At 44.9% G+C, this 19,575-nt stretch overlaps 1 protein-coding gene across 20 annotated transcripts in view; it reads left to right on the top strand.

Moving 5' to 3' along the window:
* Positions 1–3,921: 3,921 nt before the first annotated feature.
* The window catches only part of SLC6A16 (solute carrier family 6 member 16), a 31,346-nt gene continuing 15,692 nt past the window's right edge, over positions 3,922–19,575 (top strand). For 9 of the 20 annotated variants that reach the window (XR_012427837.1, XR_012427836.1, XM_074024168.1 and 6 more), the window contains exons 1-2: positions 3,922–4,031; positions 6,286–6,451. Coding sequence is in view for 8 of the 20 variants with exons in the window: in XM_074024168.1 (XP_073880269.1) it covers positions 3,936–4,031; positions 6,286–6,451 (262 nt within the window). In the remaining 12 variants the exon portion in view is untranslated. Of the gene's footprint in view, positions 4,032–6,285; positions 6,452–11,090; positions 11,219–19,575 lie in introns of those variants that run through there. The other 11 variants (XR_012427838.1, XM_074024172.1, XM_074024170.1 and 8 more) reach the window with 4 other exon arrangements.

Raw genomic sequence — 19,575 nt, 5'->3', positions numbered from 1 at the left:
AGAGAGACGGAGAGCTGAGACAGAAAGGAAGAACCCCGAAAGAGGAAGTCCCAGGGGTGGGGCTCCACCCCCTCCTGCTTCATGCAAGGTGGCTTTCTGGCTCTCTCTCTGTCCCTGTCTCCCTCATCTGCTCCACTGGGGCACACGCTGTGGTACCTGAGGGGCCTTGGAATTTGTGGGCACCAAGGACTCACGGGGCAGTCCCTCCCAGGTCTCCATGTCTCAGGCGCTGGGGCATCTAAAGGGACACCTGATCTACTGGACCCACCTCTGGGCATGGGGACCCCAGGGCTGACCCTGGACAGCAGCTGACCTCACAGACACTCTGACCTCATGGGCTGCTAAGCACTCCCATCTCTGCATCCAGCTGTGTCTCCCCTTCCCTGCCCTGGGTCTCTTATTCCTCCTCTCTGGGTCTTTGTCCCCACCTTCCTGCCACTCCCCATCTCTGTCCCCTTCTCTCAGCAGTCTCTGCCTCCCCTGGGTCTCTCTCCTCCTGCCCCCTGGGGTCTCTATTCTCCCTCTCTCTGTGTTTCTTTATTTTATTTATATATTTGTTTCCTTTTGAGATGGTCTCACTTTTGACCCAGGCTGGACTACAGTGGGGCAAATAACTCACTGTAGCCTGGGCTCAAGCAATCCTCCCACCTGAGCCTTCCGAGTAGCTGGGATTACAGGTGTACCCTACCACACCTGGCTCATTTTTGTATTTTTTTGTAGAAATGGGGTCTTGCTATGGAATGGGAGTGTTTTATTTTTTATATTTAATTTGAAAAAACAGAGACGGGGTCTCACTAGGTTGCCCAGGCTGGTCTGGAACTCCTGGACTCAAGTGATCCTCCTGCCTTGGCCTCCCAAAGTGCTGGGATTACAGGCGTGAGCCACTGTGCCTGGCCTTTCTCTGTGTTTCTGGTCCCTTCTTTGGGTCCCTTTCTCCTTTCTCTCTTCATCTCTCTTTTGTTTTTGTTTTTGAGACAGTTACCCAGGCTGGAATGCAGTAGTGCAATCATAGCTCACTGCAGCCCCGATCTTCCCAGGCTCAAGCAATCCTTGCACCTCAGCCTCCCGAGTGGCTGGGACTACAGGTGCACACCACCATGCCTGGCTAATTTTCGTCATTTTTTGTAGAGATGGGAGTCTCACTTGTGTTGCCAGGCTGGTCTCAAATTTCTGGGCTCAAGTGATCCTCCTGCCTTGGCCTTCTAAAGTTCTGGGATTATGGGCATGAGCCACTGTGCCCAGCCTGTCTTCCTTTCTCTGTCTCCCCCTTCCCTACTTGTCTTTGCACCTCTCAGAGTCTGCAGCCTGTTCTGGACCAGGGAGCACCCAGGTGCTGGGGGCAGGGCCTGGGTACCTGGGGAAGTGAAAGTGCTACAGGCTCGAGGTGGGAAGGTCCCTGGGAGTGGAGAGGGCGCTGGGCCGTGCCAACACCCCCAGCGGAAGCTGAGCATCAGGCGGTACTTCCTGCCTCTGCGGCGGGCCCGAGGAGCAGAGGCCCCAGAGGAGGCGGCACTGAGCCTGGGATCCTGACAGTCAGATCTGGGTCTGCAGTGCCTGGTTGCAGTGCACACCCAGTGGCCTCTGCAGTTTCCCCTGATGTCCCCAAATTCTCTCACCTGATTTCCTCATCTGAGGCAGCCCCACCATCTATCTAGTCATGGGGTCAAAGCCCCATCTTGTCCCCTCTCCCCCAACAGTGCATCAGTCTCTAAGCCAGACCCCTCCTGCCTCCTGAGTCTCCACTCCACCCCTCTTCTCTGTCCTGAGGGCTCAGGTAGGCTCCGGGCTCCTGCTCTCCTACCTGGACCCTGACTCTAGGCTTCTCCCTGGCTTCTAGTCTCTCCCTCCAGTCTGTCCCCCACAGAGCCCCAGAGGGGTCTTTTTGAAACCCAGACCTGAGCCACACAGTTCTGTATCCAAACACTGAGTCACCACCCCGCTCATCCCTCAGATTTTATTTTTTCGGTTGTTGTTGAGACAGAGTCTTGCTCTTCACCCAGGCTGGAGTACAGTGGTGCAGTCGGCTCACTGCAACCTCCTCCTCCTGGGTTCACGTGATTCTTCTGCCTCAGACTCCCGAGGCTGACCTCGAACTCCTGACCTCAAGTGATCTGCTTACCTCGGCCTCCCCAAGTGCTGGGATTACAGGCATGAGCCACCACACCCGGGTTTTTTTGTTGTTTGTTTTGAGATGGAGTCTTACTCTGTTGCCCAGGCTGGAGTGCAGTGGTGCAATCGTGGCTCACTGCAACCTCCGCCTCCCGGGTTCAAGCGATTCTTCGTCTCAGCCTCCCGAGTAGCTGAGATTACAGGCGTGCACCACCACACCTGACTAATTTTTGTGTTTTTAGTAGAGACAGGGTTTCGCCATGTTGGCCAGGCTGGTCTTGAACTCCTGATCTCAAGTGATCCATCTGCCTCGGCCTCCCAAAGTGCTGACATTACAGGTGTGAGCCACCGCGCCCAGCCCCTCAGCTTCTGTTTCTAACCACCACCAACGCCTCTGCTCTACCACTGAAGTACATTGCAAACCCACCCACTTCTCTCCAAGGCCACCATCCTAAGTCAGGTTCCCATCGTTTTCTACAAAAATAATTATAGCTGATTGTAGTGGGTTGCGTGGCGTTCTCCAAAAGGATAGTCTACGTCCTAATCCTCAGAACCTGTGGTGACCTTATTTGGAAAAAAGGGGTTTTGCGGGTGTAATTACATTCAGGATCGCAAGATCCTGAATTATCTGTGTGGCCCCTAAATCTGATGACAAGTGTCCTTTTTTTTTTTTTTTTTTTTTTGAGACAAGTCTGTCACCCAGGCTGGAGTGCTGTGGCGTGGTCTCAGCTCACTGCAACCTCCGTGTCCCAGGTTCAAGCAGTTCTCTGCCTCAGTCTCCCGAGTAGCTGGGAGTGCACACCCAGCTAATTTTTGTATTTTTAGTAGAGGTGGGGTTTCACCATCTTGGCCAAACTGGTCTTGAACTCCTGACCTCGTGATCCACCCACTTCGGCTTCCCAAAGTTCTGGGATTACAGGCATGAGCCACCGCGCCCGGCTGACAAGTGTCCTAAGAAACACACAGAGGAGAAGACAGAAGAGGAGAGCACCATGTGATGGTAGACACAGAGATTGGAGTTCTGCAGCTACAAGCCGAGGAACTCCTGGAGTCACCAGGAGCTGGAAGATGCAAAGAACTGATTTTCTCTCAGAGCCTCTGGAAGGAGCGTGGCCCTGGCGACACCTTGATTTTGGACTTCTGGCCTACAGAACTATGCGAGAATAAATTTCTGTTGTTCTAAGTAGTAAGTCTTTGGTAATTTGCTGTTTCAGCCATAGGACACTAATACACGAATCCCTTCTTCCCACCCACTGATCCTTCTTCAGAGATGAGTTCATGAGTAACCAGAAGTCGAAGGGTAGGTGGCAGAGTGCAGTGGTGCAGTCATGGCTCACTGCAGCTTCGATACTCACCAACTTGGTTTCTTTTTCTTTTTTTTTTTTTTTTTTTTTTTGAGACGGAGTCTCGCTCTGTCACCCAGGCTGGAGTGCAGTGGCCGGATCTCAGCTCACTGCAAGCTCCGCCTCCCGGGTTCACGCCATTCTCCGGCCTCAGCCTCCCGAGTAGCTGGGACTACAGCCGCCCGCCACCTCGCCCGGCTAGTTTTTTTTTTTTTTTTTTGTATTTCTTAATAGAGACGGGGTTTACCGTGTTAGCCAGGATGGTCTCGATCTCCTGACCTCGTGATCCGCCCGTCTCGGCCTCCCAAAGTGCTGGGATTACAGGCTGGAGCCACCGCGCCCGGCCGGTTTCTTTTTTCCTAGGCACACAGGAGGACTTCATTTCCCAGGTCTCCTTGCAGTGAAGTTGAGGTCATGTGACTGCTCTTGGGCCAATGGAATGGGTGCAGAAGGGACGTAGCTCATTTCCAGACTCAGTCTAGAATGTCCTCCATAATCCTTACTCTTTCTCCCTTCACTCACTGGCTGCAGGAAGCTGAGAATTATCCTTGGACTTACATAAAGCATTTTGGACTTTATGTAAGTAAGAACCTATTGTATTAAGCTACTAAGATTTTAGGGTTGTTTGTTAAAGCAGGTAACCTTAAACATCCTAACAACTACAAATAGAATACCTGTTGCTGCATACACTATATATATCAAAACATTATTATGGGCCAGGTGAGGCGGCTCATGCCTGTAATCCCAGCACTTTGGGAGGCCGAGGCAGGAGGATCACATGAGCCTAGGAGTTCGAAACCAGCCTGGGCAACATAGTGAGACCCTGTCTACAAAAATTAACAAAAAAATTATCTGGGCTTTGGTATGTGCCTACAGTCCCACCTACTCAGGAGGCTGAGGTGGGAGGATTGCTTGAGCCTGGGAGATCGAAGTTGCAGTGAGCCGTGATTGCACCACTGCACTCCAGCCTAGATGACAGAGCAAGACCCTGCCGGGGGTGGGAGGGGAGGAACACTAGGAGCTACCAGAAACTGAAGAGTCAAGGAAGGATTCTCCTCTGAGCCTTCGAAGGAAATGGCGTGCTGACACCTTAATTTTGGACTTTTGGCATCCAGAACTGGGAGATTTTATATATATATATTTGTTGCTTTAAGCCACTAAGTTTGTAGTAATTTATACAACAGTCTCGGGAAGCGAATACACCTGCTCAATCAGAAACTCTGGGGGCGGGGCCTGGCAATCTGTGTGTGTGGGTGTTTTTTTTTTTTTTTTTTTTTTGAGTCTCACTTTGTCACCCAGGCTGGAGCGCAATGGCACGATCTCAGCTCACTGCAACCTCCGCCTCCCGGGTTCAAGCGATTCTCCCGCCTCAGCCTCCTGAGTAACTAGGATTACAGGCACCCACTATCATGCCCAGCTAATTTTTGTATTTTTAGTAGAGACAGGGTTTCACCATGTTGGCCAGGCTGGTCTTGAACTCCTGACCTCAGGTGAGCCGCCCACCTTGGCCTCCCAAAGTCCTGGGATTACAGGCAAGCCACTGCACCTGGCCTGGCAATCTGTGTTTTAACAAGCCTTCCTGGTGACTCTGATGTGCACTAACATTTGAGAACAGCAATTCTACCCATTTAATTCACCTGATCCCTTCCTCCTTTATTGGCAAATTCCCTCTTGCTTTTCCTCCTTCCTTTTTCACTGGCTGGTTCTCCTCAATCTTCAGTGGATCTTCCTTTTTCTAGCGTCTAAAATTTGGGGCGTCCCAACCCTTTCTAGCTACACTCACTCACGAGATGATACCATGCAGTCCCATAGTGTTCATGGCAATCTACAATACTGTTGACTTATCAATTTATATGCCTAGCTTCAAACTTTCCCCTGAACTACAGACTCAGGGGGATTCATTTCCCAGGTCTCCTTGCAGTGAAGGACAACTTAACCTCTCCCTTTGGCTGTGTAATCGACATCTCAAACTTAACACGTCCAAAACGAAACTACTGATTCCCTCCCACCGCGTGCACACTCCAGTGCTTTCCTTTTCAGTAAATTGTCACTCCATCTTTCAATTCTGCAGGCCCAAAGTTTTGGAGTTTTGTTTTTTTTTTTAGGTCTCACTCTGTCACGCAGGCTGGAGTACAGTGGCACGATCATGACTCATTGCAGCCTCAATCTCCTGGGCTCAAGTGACCCTCCCACTCAGCCTCCTGAGTAGTTGGGACAACAGATGCGTGCCACCACACCTGGCTAATAAAAAACAATTTTCTTTTCTTTTCTTTCCTTTAAGTGACAAGGCCTTGCTATGTTGGCCAGGCTAGTATCCTACTATCAAACTCCTAGCCTCAAGCAATCCTCCCACCTCGCCCTCGCAAAGTGCTGGGATTACAGGTGCAAGCCACTGCTCCCACCTGAGTCATTCTTGATTCCTCTCTCTCACCCCCAAACCTAATCACCATTAGTTTCCTAATGCTCTGTAACAAATTACCCCAAACTTAGCAGTTTAAAACAATAAACATTTCTTAGGCCAGGAGCAGTGGCTCACGCCTATAATCCCAGCACTTTGGGAGGCTGAGGCAGGTGGATTACGAGGTCAGGAGTTCGAGACCAACCTGGCCAACATAGCGAAACCCTGTCTCTGCTAAAAATACAAAAATTAGCCCGACATGGTGATGCATGCCTGCAGTCCCAGGTACTCGGGAGGCTAAGGCAGGAGAATCGCTTGAATCCGGGAGGTGGAGGTTGTGGTGGGCTGAGATCGTACCACTGCACTCCAGCCTGGGCAACAGCGAGACTCTGTCTCAGAAAAGAAAAAACAATAAATATTTCTTATCTACTGTAGTTTTTGTGGATCAGGAATCAGGGAGCAGCTTATTTGGATGATTTCTGCTCACAGTGTTTTATGAGGTTGCAGTCAAGACGTTGGCTGGGCCTGCAGTCATCTGGAGATTTAACGGCGGCTGGAGGATCCACTTCACCATGGTTCACTCACCTGGTGCTGGTTGCTGGTAGGAAATTTCAGCTCTTCTCTTACATTGGATCTCTTCACAGATTGCTTGAGTGTCCTTGCCGTATGTTGGCTGGCTTCCTTTAAGAAATCAGTTGAAGGGAATGGGCAAGTAAGAAACAGCAATGCTTTTTATGACCTAGTCCCGAAGTTCCCCACCATTACTTCTGTTCATTGGAAGCCAGTCGTTAAGGAGAGCCTGCACTCAAAGACTGGGGAAATAGACTTTATTTTTCAAAGTGTCAAAGAATTTGCAGACTATTTTAAAACCACCGCATAATCCGTCAACAAATCATGTCGGCTCTATTCTTGAAGTAGATCCAGAATTTGACCACTTTTCACCATCTCCATTGCTATTACCGAGATCTAATCACCACCATCTCTTGCCTGGACTAGAGATTTCCTCCTCACTGGGCTCTCTGCTTCTATCCTTAGCCCACTGATATGATTCGGTTGTGTCCCCACCCAAAATCTCATCTTGAATTGTAATTTTCATAATCCCGATGTGTCAAAGGAGAGAGCAGGTGGAGATAATTGAATCGTGGGAGTGGTTTCCCCAGGCTGTTCTTGTGATAGGGAGTGAGTTCTCACGAGATCTGATGGTTTTATAAGGGGCTCTGAGGGTTCTGTAAGGGGCTCGTCCCCGCTTCGCTTGTGAAGAAGGTATCTTTTTTTTCCCCTTTGCCTTCTGCCATGATTGTAAGTTTCCTGAGGCCTCCCCAGCCAAGCTGAACTGTGAGTCAATTAAACCTCTTTTCTTTGTAAATTACCCAGTCTTGAGCAGTTCTTTATAGCAGTGGGAAAACAGAGGAATACACCTATACACCCTATTGTCTGCCCAGAAGCCGGGGGGTCCTGCTGTTAAAATGAAAGTCACTCCTTGACTCAGAACCCTCAAATAGCTTTCATCTCACCCAGAAAAAAAAAAAATTCCGACCATGACCCATAAGGGCCTCCAAATGATAGTGTGGCCCCTGCCACTTCTCTGAACTGATCTGATCTGATCTGTTGCAACCCTTTCCTCAATCACTGGGATCCATTCATATCAGACTCCTTGCCATTTCCAGAACCCATCAAGTGTACTTCTGCCTCAAGGCCTTTGCTGTTGCCATTTTCTTTGCCTGGAATGTTCTTCCCCATGCTGTTCACAAGCCTCCCTTCCTCATCTCCTTCAGCTCTCTGCTGAAATATCACTTCCCTCAAGAGTCCTTCTTGACTACCCTGTCTAAACTAACTCCCTGTCAGCACTCTTACTCTCTGAAATTCTTTCTGTTTAGGCATTTACTTTCTTTGTGCAACTGGAATGTAAAATCTTTTTCATAACTGTATCCCAGGGGTCTAGGACAGTGTGGGGCACATAATTCAATAAATATTTATTGACCGACTGAGACTTTTCCTGGTGCCTTGAACTCAGAGTTTGCCCTGCCTCAGGGCCTGTGGACAGCCTCAAGGCTTGAGATGTTCACACACAGTTTTCACCTGGTAAATAATCCTTTAAGCCTCAGCTCCATTGTTATTTCCTTAGAGAAATCCTCCTTCTAAATTAGGTCTATGGGCCAGGTGCCGTGGCTCACGCCTATAATCCCAGCACTTTGGGAGGCTGAGAAGGGCAGATCATCTGAGGTCAGGGGTTCGAGACCAGCCTGGCCAACATGGCGAAACCCTGTCTCTACTAAAAATATGAAAATTAGCCAGGTGTAATGGCAGGCACCTGCAACCCCAGCTACTCGGAAGGCTGGGGCAGGGAGAATTGCTTGAACCCGGGAGGCGGAGGTTGCAGTGAGCTGAGATTGTGCTGCTGCACTTCAGCCTGGGTGACAGTGAGACTGTCTCCAAAAAAAAAAAAAAAAAAAAGGTAGATAAAAATAAATAGGTCTATGGCCTTTTTCTGTCATAACTTTTTTTTTTTTTTTTTCCTTGAGACAGGTTCTTACCCTATCACCCAGGCTGGAGTGCAATAGTGTGATCTTGGCTCACTGCAACTTCTGCCTCACGGTTTTAAGTGATTCTTGTGCCTCAGCCACCCGAGTAGCTGGGATTACAGGTGTGCACCACCACGCCAGGCTCATTTTTGTATTTTTAGTAGAGATGGGGTTTCACCATATTGGCCAGGCTGGTCTTGAACTCCTGGTCTCAGGTGATCCGCCCACCTTGGCCTTCCAAAGTGCTGGGATTACAGGCGTGAGCCACCATGCCTGGTCTGTCATAGCACTTAATACAATTTATAATCATGTAATTATTTGTGATTCATCATATATCTGTTTTCTTGTTGTATGAAGCAAAATGAGGGCACGAATGGGGTCTATTTTGTTCTCTACACTATTCTCAGTTCCTAGCATGTAGTAGACTCTCAATAAATACGTGTTGAAGGATTGAATGATTCCCAAAAATTGTGATGAATTCTTACAGCACCCCCAAAATTTCCTCTTCATCTCTTGTTCAATCATAACAATTTAAGCCTGTGATTCTCAAAGTGTGGCCCAGGGACTCCTGGGGGCTCGTGAAACACTTTTGGGGTTCCATGAGGTGAACATTATTTTCATAATACTACTAGGTTATTTGCCTTTCACTCTCATTTCCTCTTTGAATATAGTAATGTTTGCCAGAAGGTACAAGACATGAACTATTTTGACACACTTGGTGCAGAAGCAAATATGAGAATCCAGCTGTCTTCTATGAAGCCAGACATTAAAGAGATTTGCAAAAATGTAAAATGCCATTCTTCTTCCCAAAATTTCTTGAGATGGAGTCTTGCTCTGTCGCCTAGGCTGGAGTGCAGTGGCAAAATCTTGGCTCACTGCAACCTCCACCTCCTGGGTTCCAACGAGTCTCCTGCCTCAGGCTCCTCAGTAGCTGGCATTACAGGTGCGTGCCACCACGCCCGCCTAATTTTTTTTTTTACTTTTAGTAGAGACGAGGTTTCACAATGTTGGCCAAGCTAGTCTCGAACTCCTGACCTCGTGATCCACCTGCCTTGGCCTCCCAAAGTGTTGGGATTACAGGCATGAGCCACCGCGCCCGGCCCCAAAATTTCTTTTGGTGTAGAAATTACAGTTATTTTAAATAAAAATGTTATTTTGGCACATAATGAATTTTTAAACAATGATTATTTTAGAAATTTATTTTAATATTGATAGATACAACTTACATAAACATACAACCCATATAAATATAACTCATAAATTATTGGAGTCCTTAATAATTCTTAAGAGACCAGAAAGTATGAGAACGGATGACCTAAGTAAATCTTTGAGTTTTTAATTCTTGTCTGCAACCTAGTAGGCTTCTAAGCCCTCTTAAGGCAACGTCCCTCTCTGCCTTGTTGGACGCATATTTAAGGTTTGTTTTCTAGTAGGCGATCCTTAAGTAAGTGTGAAAGGTTTGAAGGCTAGAAGGAATGAATGAGACGATTCTCCCACTTCATCACCTCTTCTTCCTTACGTGGAAGTGGAAGCAAAGCGCATGCGTCAGAGAAGAGCCTTGTCTTAGAACCCTGCCTGAAGCGTGGCGTCGTGGGTGTCTGGGATGGGATGGGATGGGATGGGGTATGGGGTGTGGGGTGTGGTGCGGCGCGTGAGCAGTCAGAGGATGTGCGCACGTGCGTGCGTGCAGGGAGAGACCAGGGAGTTGGGGAAGGTGGAGTGGCGAAAGCATTCACTATGGTACTGGGGAGAGACTGAGGGGGCGGCGGCGGCGGCGGCGGCGGCGGCGGCGCATGCGCAGAGAATCCGCGGGAAAGGCCGCGCGCCAGGCAGATCGAAGGGTGTTGCCCGAACCGATCCGTCGACGCCTGAAGGGGCCTGAAGAGGTTGCTAGGCTTCTCAGCTGGGGCTTCTTCACCCTCATTTTTGTCTGACTGGCTGGACTGAAGAACCTGGCAGAAGCCTCGGGGCTCGGGTGAGGGTCACTTGGCCCAGGGAGCCCTGAAACGTTCCCAGATCTGGGGTGTGTGGGGCTGGGCGCCATCTTCCAGGCCCAGGCTCACTGGGCTCCCCTGACGGGTGACAGCTGGCTAGGAGCCTCCTGGTTGCTCTGGGCTCTGTGGAGCTGAGGAATCAAAGGGGTCCCTCCTTTACCCCCCACGTAGGACACAAGACACTGTCTTCGGCTTTCTCACTCATCCAGTCTGAGTTTGAGCCAATTCCTTCACAGGATTCGGCCATCAGTCCCTGCCTTTGGGGAAAGCCATCAGTGTCAACTGCCTGGGTGGCGGAAACCCGGGTCCAGCCCCTTCGCTGGTCTGTTAGGGAAGTTATTTTCTGCTTTTTGAAGAAATGGGACACCAGCTCCCTATTTTCCTTTTTTGGAGGTTACAGTTCCAGGGAAGGAGGTAATGTGAGGGGAATGGGCATTTCTGGGGGATCCTGAGCACTCCCCACAGGGCATGAGCTCAGGAGTTGCTTGGGATGACGGTGCAGGGAAGCCATGGAGGGTTGCACCCATATGAGAGGAGGAGTCCGCCTGGGGCTCAAGGGATTTTATGGGTGTTGGAAGTGGCCAGTTGGCCAAAACTCAGTTCTCTCACTTCCGTAAAGCTTGTTTTTAAGGACAACTATTCTAGAATGTGTTTAAGATACATGAATCTATTATTTTTTATTTATTTTTTTGAGATGGAGTCTCACTCTGTCACCCAGGTTGGAGTGCAGTGGTGTGATCTCGGCTCACTGCAACCTCTGCCTCCCAGGTTCAAGCGATTCTCCTGCCTCAGCCTCCCGAGTAGCTGGGACTATAGGCGCACACCAGGCTGATCTCGAACTCCTGACCACAGGTGATCCACCCTCTCCAGCCTCCCAAAGTGCTGAGATTACAGGCGTGAACCCCGCGCCCAGCCTATTATTATTATTTTTATGAGACAGGGTCTCTCTCTGTCTCCCAGGCTGGAGTCCAATGGCACGATCACTGCTCACTACAGCCTCAAACTTCTGGATTCAAGCAATCCTTCCACTTCAGCCTTTCAAAGAGCTGGGATTACAGGCTGAGCCACTACAGGCCTGGTTTTCACTTATTTTGGGTGTATACCCAGAAGTGGAATTGCTGGATCATATGGTAATTCTATTTTTAAGTTTTTGAGGAACCACCATAGTGTTTTCCATGGTGGTTGCACCATTTTACATTCTGACCAGCAAGGCATAAGGATTCCAATTTCTCCACATCCTGACCAACAGTTCTTATTTTCTGCCTTTTTATGTTAGCCATCCTAATGGATGTGAGGTGTTATCTCATTGTAGTTTTCATTTGCATTTCCTTAATGATTAGTGACATCAAACATCTTTTCATGTGCTTTTTGGAGACTGGTATGTTTTCCTTGGAGAAATGTCTATTTAAGTCTTTTGCCCATTTTTGAATTGTGTTGTTTGTTTCTTTGTTGTTGAGTTTTAGGAGTTCTCTATATATTCTGAATATTAATCTCTTATTAGACATGATTTGCAAATATTTTCTCTCATTCTATGGGTTGTCTTTTCACCCCTTTGATAGTGTCTCTTGATGCACAAATTGAAGTCCTGTTTGTCTGTTTCTTCTTTTGTTGCTTTTGCCTTTGGTGCCATATCCAATAATTCATTGCAGATCCACTATCATGAAGCTTTTGTCATATGTTTTCTTCTAAGAATTTTCTAATTTTAAGTGTTACATTTAGGTCTTTGGTTTATTTTGCGTATTTGTATGTGGTATCAGGTAAGAGTCCATCTTTACTCTTTTGCATGTACATCATCCAGTTTTCCCAGCATCATTTGTTGAAAAGACTGTCCTTTACTCACTGAGTGGTCTTGGCACCCTTGTAAAAAGTCATTTTTCCATATATTGTTTCTGGGCCCTCTATTCTGTTCCCTTAGTCTGTATCTTTATGCGGGTAACACACTATTTTGATTACTATAGCTTTGTAGTATTTTTTGAAATCAGGAAATGTGAGTACACCAGCATTTTTCTTCTTTTTCAAGATTATTTTGGCTAGTCAGGGTCCCTTGAGATTTCATGTTAGTTTTAGGACGTGTTTTTCTATTTCTGCAAAAAATAAATAAATAATAATTTAAAAAAATTAAAAAGCTACTAAATCTGTAGATTGCTTTGGGTGACACTGACATCTTAACAGGGTTAAGTCTTCCAGCCCGTGAACATGGGATATTTTTCCATTTATTTATGTCTCCTTTAATCTTTTTCAGCAATGCTTTGTAGTTTTCTTTGTACATGTCTTTCACTTTCTTGGTTTTTTTTTTTTTTTTTTTTTTTTTGAGATGGAGTTTCGCTCTTATTGCCCAGGTTGGAGTGCAATGGCACAATCTTGACTCACTGTAACCTCTGCCTCCCAGGTTCAAGCAATTCTCCTGCCTTAGCCTCCTGGGTAGCTGGGATTACAGGTGTGTGCCACCATGCCCGAGTAACTCGGTAATGGAGTCGGGGTTTCTCCATGTTGTTCAGACTGGTCTCGAACTCCTGACCTCAGGTGATCCCCCGCCTTGGCCTCCCAAAGTGCTGGGATTACTGGTGTGAGCCACCGTGCCTGGCCAAGTTAATTCTTAAGTATTTTATTCTTTCTGATGCTATTACAAATTGAATTGTTTTCATAATTTTATTTTCAGATTGTTCATTGTTAGTGTATAAAAATGCAACTGAGTTTTGATTGTTGACTTTGTATCCTGCTACTTTGCTGAATTCATTTATTAGCTCAAAAAATTTTTGGTGTGGCCGGGCGCGGTGGCTCAAGTCTGTAATCCCAGCACTTTGGGAGGCTGAGACGGGCAGATCACGAGGTCAGGAGATCGAGACCATCCTGGCTAACACGGTGAAACCCCGTCTCTACTAAAAAATACAAAAAACTAGCCGGGCGAGGTGGCGGGCGCCTATAGTCCCAGCTACTCGGGAGGCTGAGGCAGGAGAATGGCGTGAACCCGGGAGGCGGAGCTTGCAGTGAGCCGAGATCCGGCCACTGCACTGCAGCCTGGGTGACAGAGCGAGACTCCGTCTCAAAAAAAAAAAAAAAAAAATTTTGGTGAAATTTTTAGGATTTTCTACGTATAAGATCATATCATCTTTCTAATTTGGTTTTCTTTTATTTATTTATATTTTTGCCTAATTTCTTTGGCTAGCACTTCCAGTACTATGTTGAATAAAAGTGGCAAAAGTAGGCATTCTACGCTTGTTTCTAATCTTAGAGGGAAAGCTTTCAGTCTTTCATCATTAAGTATGACATTTGCTGTGAATTTTTCATATACGGCTGTTATGTTGGGATATTTTCCTTTTTTTTTTTTTTCCTGAGACATGGTCTCATTCTGTCACCCAGGCTGGAGTGTAATGGTGTTGTCATGGCTCACTGTAGCTTTGACCTCCTGGGCTGAAGTGATTCTCCCACCTCAGCCTCTTGAGTAGCTAAAAAAATTTTTTTATAGAAGTGAGGTCTCATTATGTTGCCTGGGCTGTTTTTTTTTGTTTGTTTATTTTTGTTTGTTTTTGTTTGTTTGTTTTTTGAGATGGAGTCTTGCTCTGTCACCCAGGCTGGAGTGTAGTGGTATGATCTTTGCTCACTGCAACCTCTGCCTCCAGGGTTCAAGTGATTCTCCAGCCTTAGCCTCCCAAGTAACTGGGACTACAGGTGCATGCCACCACATCTGGCTAATTTTTGTATTTTTAGTAGAGATTGGGTTTCACCATGTTGGCCAGGCTGCTCTTGAACTCCTGACCTCAGGTGATCCACCTGTCTTGGCCTCCCAAAGTGCTGGGATTACAGATGTGAGCCACTGCACCTGGCCCCAGGCTGGTCTTGAACTGTGGATTCAACTGGTCATCAGGCCTCCCAAAGTGGGGATTACAGGAATGAGTCACCATGCCCAGCCATATTTTCCTTTAACTCCTAGATTGTTGAGTTTTTTTTTTTAATCATGAAAGGGTATTGAGTTTTGTCAAATGTTTTTTCTGCGTCAATTGAGATGATCATGTTTTTCTTTCATTCTGTTAATGTGGTGTATTATATTGATTGATTTTTGTATGCAGAACCATCCTTGCATTCCAGGAATAAATCCCACTTGGCATGGGGTATAATCCTTTTAATATGCTGCTGAATTAGATTTGGTAGTATTTTGTTGAGGATTTTTGCATCAAAGTTCATAATGAATATTGGTCTGTAGTGTTCTTTTCTTGTAGTGACTTTGTATGGCTCTGGTATTAGCACAATGTTGGCCTCATAGGATGAATGAGGAAGTGTTCCCTCTCCAATTTTTTGGAAAAGTTTGAGAAGGATTGATATTAATTCATTAAAGGATTAGTAGAATTCACCCATGAAGCTATCAGGTCCAGAGCTTTTCTTTGTTGAGATATTTTTGATTGCCAATTAAATCGCCTTACTAGTTATAGATCTATTCAGATTTTCTGTTTCTTTGTGATTTAGTCTTAGTAGATTTTGTATTTGTAGGAATTTGTCCATTTAATCTAGGTTATCCAGTTTATTGGAGTACAGTTGTTCATAGGTTCATAGTACTCTCTTATAATCCTTCCTATTTCTGTAGAATTGGTAATAATGTCCCCATTTTCATTTCTGATTTTAATAATTTGAGTCTTCTCTTTTTTTCTTAGTACATCTAGTTAAAGGTTCGTCAATTTTGTTGATATTTTTAAAGAACCAACTTTTGAATTCTCTATTGTTTTTCTATTCTCTATTCATCTCTGCTTTGGATTTAGTTTGCTTTTCTAGTTTCTTAAGTTTTAGAGTTAGGTTATTGATTCAAGATCTTTTTTTTTTTTTTTTTTGAGAGGGAGTCTTGCTCCGTTGCCCAGGCTGGAGTGCAGTGGTGTGATCTTGGCTCACTGCAACCTCCGCCTCCTGGGTTGGGTTCAAGTGATTCTCGTGCGTCAGCCTCCTGAGTAGCTGGGATTACAGGTACCCACCACCACGCCCAGCTAATTTTTGTATTTTAGTAGAGATGGGGTTTCAGTATGTAGGTCAAGCTAGTCTTGAACTCCTGACCTCAGGTGATCCACCCGCCTCAGCCTCCCAAAGTGCTGGGATTACAGGCGTGAGCCACTGCGTCCAGCCTCTTTTTCATTTTTTAATGTAACCATTGATAGTTATAAATTTCCCCCTTAGCATTGCTTTTGTTGCTTCCCATAAATTTTAGTATGTGTGTTTTCGCTTTCATTTATCTGTATTTTCTAATTCACCTTGTATTTTCTTTGATCCATTTATTGTTTAAGAGTGTGTTTAATTTCCACAAATTTGTAAAAGTTTCAGTTTTACTTGTTTTTTTCTTTTTTTTTTTGAGACGGAGTCTCGCTCTGTCACCCAGGCTGGAGTGCAGTGGCCGAATCTCAGCTCACTGCAAGCTCCACCTCCTGGGTTTACACCATTCTCCTGCCTCAGCCTCCTGAGTAGCTGCGACTGCAAGCGCCCGCCACCTCGCCCTCGGCTAGTTTTTTGTATTTTTTAGTAGAGACGGAGTTTCATCATGTTAGCCAGGATGGTCTCGATCTCCTGACCTCATGATCCGCCCATCTCGGTCTCCCAAAGTGCTGGGATTACAGGCCTGAGCCACTGTGCCTGGCCTCAGTTTTACTTTTGTTATTCATTTCTAACTTCATCCTATTGTGGCTAGAGAAGCTATTTTGTATGATATTTATCTTTCTAATTCTGCTGAGAAAAAAAAAGGAAATTTGTGGCCCACAAATTTGTGGTCTATCCTGGAAAATGTCCTATGTGCACTTGAGAAGAATGTGTATGCTGCTGCTGTTGGGTAGAGTGTTCTGAATGTATCTGTTAGATCTAGTTGGTTTATTGTGTTAAGTCTATTTCCTTGCTTATCTTCTGTCTGCTGGTTCTATCCATTGTTCATAGTGGGATATTAAAGTCTCCAATTATTGTAGAACTGTCTTTTTATCCTTTCAATTATGTGAGTCTTTTCTTCATATATATACACACATATATATACACATATATACACACACATATATACATATATACATATACACACATATATATACATATATACATATATATATGAAGGAATTAGGAGTAAAGAAGAAGAGTTGGTCAACATACAGCAGGTTCATCTCATTGTACAAATGTAAGTTTCTCAAGCTTCAGTTCTTTGGGCATCTGGCTTGTTGGAAAATTGGTCTGGTTTCATTTTCATATCCTTCCTTTATTTTGGACCTCCAGTTACACATTTTATGCCATTTGATATTGTCCCACAGTCACTAATGCTCTGGTAATTGCTTTCAGTCTTTTTTTTTTCTTTGTGCTTCATTTTGGATTGTTTCTATTGCTATATCTTCAAGTTCACTGATTTATTAAAATCTGCCAGTAATCTTCAGTGAAATTTTCATTTCAGGTGTTGTATCATCTCTAGAAGTTCTATTTGATTTTTAAAATATATCATGGCCAGTCATGGAGTCTTGTGCCTGTAATCCCAGCACTTTGAGAGGCCATGGCAGGCAGATCACATGAGGTCAGGAGTTCGAGAGCAGCCTGGCCAACATGGCAAAACCCTGTCTCTACTAAAAATTAAAAAAAAAAAAAAATTAGCCAGGTGTGGTGGTGCACACCTGTAATTCCAGCTACTTGGAAGGCTGAGGCAGGAGAATTGCTTGAAATGTGGAGGCAGAAGTTGCAGTGAGCTGAGATCAGTGTAGGCAACAGAGTGAGACTCCATCTCAAAAAAGAAAATATCTATCTGTCTAGCTAGCTAGCTATCTGATATTTCCTCATTCTGTTCATGCTTTCCTTTTAAGTCCTTGACCATACTGAGCATATTTGTAAGAGCTATTTTAGTGTTACAATGTGTTAATTACGTTAGTCAATCATTTCTGTTTTTCTTTTCTAATTATGGGTGACTTTTCCTGCTTCTTTGCATGTCTAGTAATTTTTGACTAGATGATTGACATGAATTTTTTGTTGTTCAGTGCTAGGTTTGTCTGTATTATCTTAAGGAATGTTGGCCTTTGTTGTGACATGCAGTTACTTGAAGATCAGTTTCGGCTCTTTAAGAGTTGCTTTTAAGACTTTTTTTTTTTTCCTTCCCCAGGTCTAAAGTAGTCCTGCTACTAGAACTAGAGCTAGTTTATGCCACCTTGAATGTTCCAAGTATTCAGTAAAGTCTCTCCATACTGGCTGGTGGAAACTTAAGTAATTCTTCTTGTTCTTCAAGTTCTAGGAATTGTTTTACCTATAGTTCCTCAGCAATTTTCTTTCCTTGGAATTTACTCTTTGCCTGTTCTTATGAAGTTTCATAAGAATACATGTGCAGGTTGATATTTAGCTAATGGCTCAAAGTATTTTATCCAGATTCCTAGAGCTTTTTCTCTGTGGCTCCCTTCTGTTGAGTACTTAGCCCAGATAATTCTAGTCACCTAAGCCTTCCTGAACTGATTTTTGCCTCAAGTACTGAGACTGCCAGGCTCTGTTTGTATTCTTCCTCCTGTGCCAAAGTTTGGAAATCAGTAGCAGAAAAACAGGGCAATGATGCAATTAGTTACCTTGTTTTTTGGCCTTTTTTTTTTAGAGATTGCAATGCTGTACTGCCTTTGTTTAATATGTGAAAATAGTTGTTTCAATTATTTGTACAGTTTTGTAGTGTTTTTGTGGAGGTAAGTCCAGACACTGTTTTGCTTTCATGGTCAAAAGTGGAAATTTATTCTCCCCACTTTTATCTGGGTCCTGTATATCCTTCATCTCTGTTTTCTTAAAATTATTTTTAATTAATTTAATTTAATTATTATTATTATTTTGGAGATAGGATCTTACTCTGTTGCCCAAGCTGTAGTGCAGTGGTACGATCTTGGTTCACTGCAACCTCCCTCTCCTGGAGTCGAGTGATTATCTCACCTCAGCCTTCTGAGTAGCTGGGGCTACAGGCGTGTCCCACCATGCCTGGCTAATTTTTGTATTTTTTGGTAGAGATGGGGTTTCACCATGTTGGCCAGGCTTGTCTTGAACTCCTGACCTCAAGTGATCCTCCCACCTCAGCTTCTCAACGTGCTGGGATTACGGGCATGAACCACTGCACCTGGCCTATTTTATTTTATTTTTTTTAGGGAATGGGGTCCCACTCTGTTGCTCAGGCTGGAGTGCAGTGGTATGATCATAGCCCACTGCAACCTTAAACTCCTGGGCTCAAGCAGTCCTCTCCACTTAGCCTCCCAAATAGCTGGGACCACAGGCATGTGCCACTATGCCTGGCTAATTTTAATTTTAATTTTTTTTTTTTTGGTAGAGATAGGTTTTCACTGCATTGTCAAGGCTTATCTTGAACTCCTGGCCTGAAGTGATCCTCCTGCCTTGGCCTCCCAAAGTACTAGGATTACAGGCATGAGCCCGTGTCTGGCCTATCCTTCGTCATTCTTGTTCTCGTATTGCTCAATTTAGCTTTACTCACAGGAATTTCTCCTCATTGTGGCTTGTGGGTTGGAAAAGATCCCTGGTTGGTTAATTTTAAGAGTTCATAGAATCTAGCCTGCCCTGGTCCCTTCAGTTTCTATTGTAGACTCCATGCACTCAACTGTTATTGATTAGGCAAGGCATCTTCTAGTTTTAGCTGCTGTTCTCTAATAGGCTTTCCATGATTTCTGGTGAGTACCTGTTGATTATTTTGAGAGGTCTGTTTCCCTGCACCTCACCCCCAGGTCTGTCAGATGTTGTCTTGCTTCCTTTGTTTCCTTCCACACAGATGCTGATTCTTCACAGGTCTGTGGCTCTTGTGGTTTATTCTCATAGACTTGTATTTTGGGGTTTATCTTGGTATCGTAAATATTATCCATGGATTTTGGGCTTGCAATCTAGTAGAACTACTTGTTTTCATGTGGGTATTTGGGAAGATTTTAAAACGATGTTGCTGTTATTGCCATTACCTCCCCAGGATTTTACTCTATATTTAAAAAAGAATTTATAAGTGGCATTAAAAATTTTTGTTTTCTAATTATGTATTGCAAGCATAGACATATAATTAATTTTCATTTATTGCCATTTGCATACAACAATCTTGCTAAATTATTTTATTAATTTAAATAATTTATCTGTAGTATTTTGGATCTTCCACAGATATATCATCTGTGAATAGTGAGTTTTGTTTAATCTTTGTCTTTTGTTCCCCTTGCTTTACTGTGCTATCTAAAATATTTAATGCAATGGGAAGGAAGTGCTGATAG

The sequence above is a fragment of the Macaca fascicularis genome, chromosome 19 (genome assembly GCF_037993035.2).
Source record: "Macaca fascicularis isolate 582-1 chromosome 19, T2T-MFA8v1.1".
In the NCBI taxonomy this organism is placed as follows: Eukaryota; Metazoa; Chordata; class Mammalia; order Primates; family Cercopithecidae; genus Macaca; species Macaca fascicularis.
Note: the sequence above shows the minus strand (reverse complement) of the source record. Positions and strands in the feature narration are given on the sequence as shown.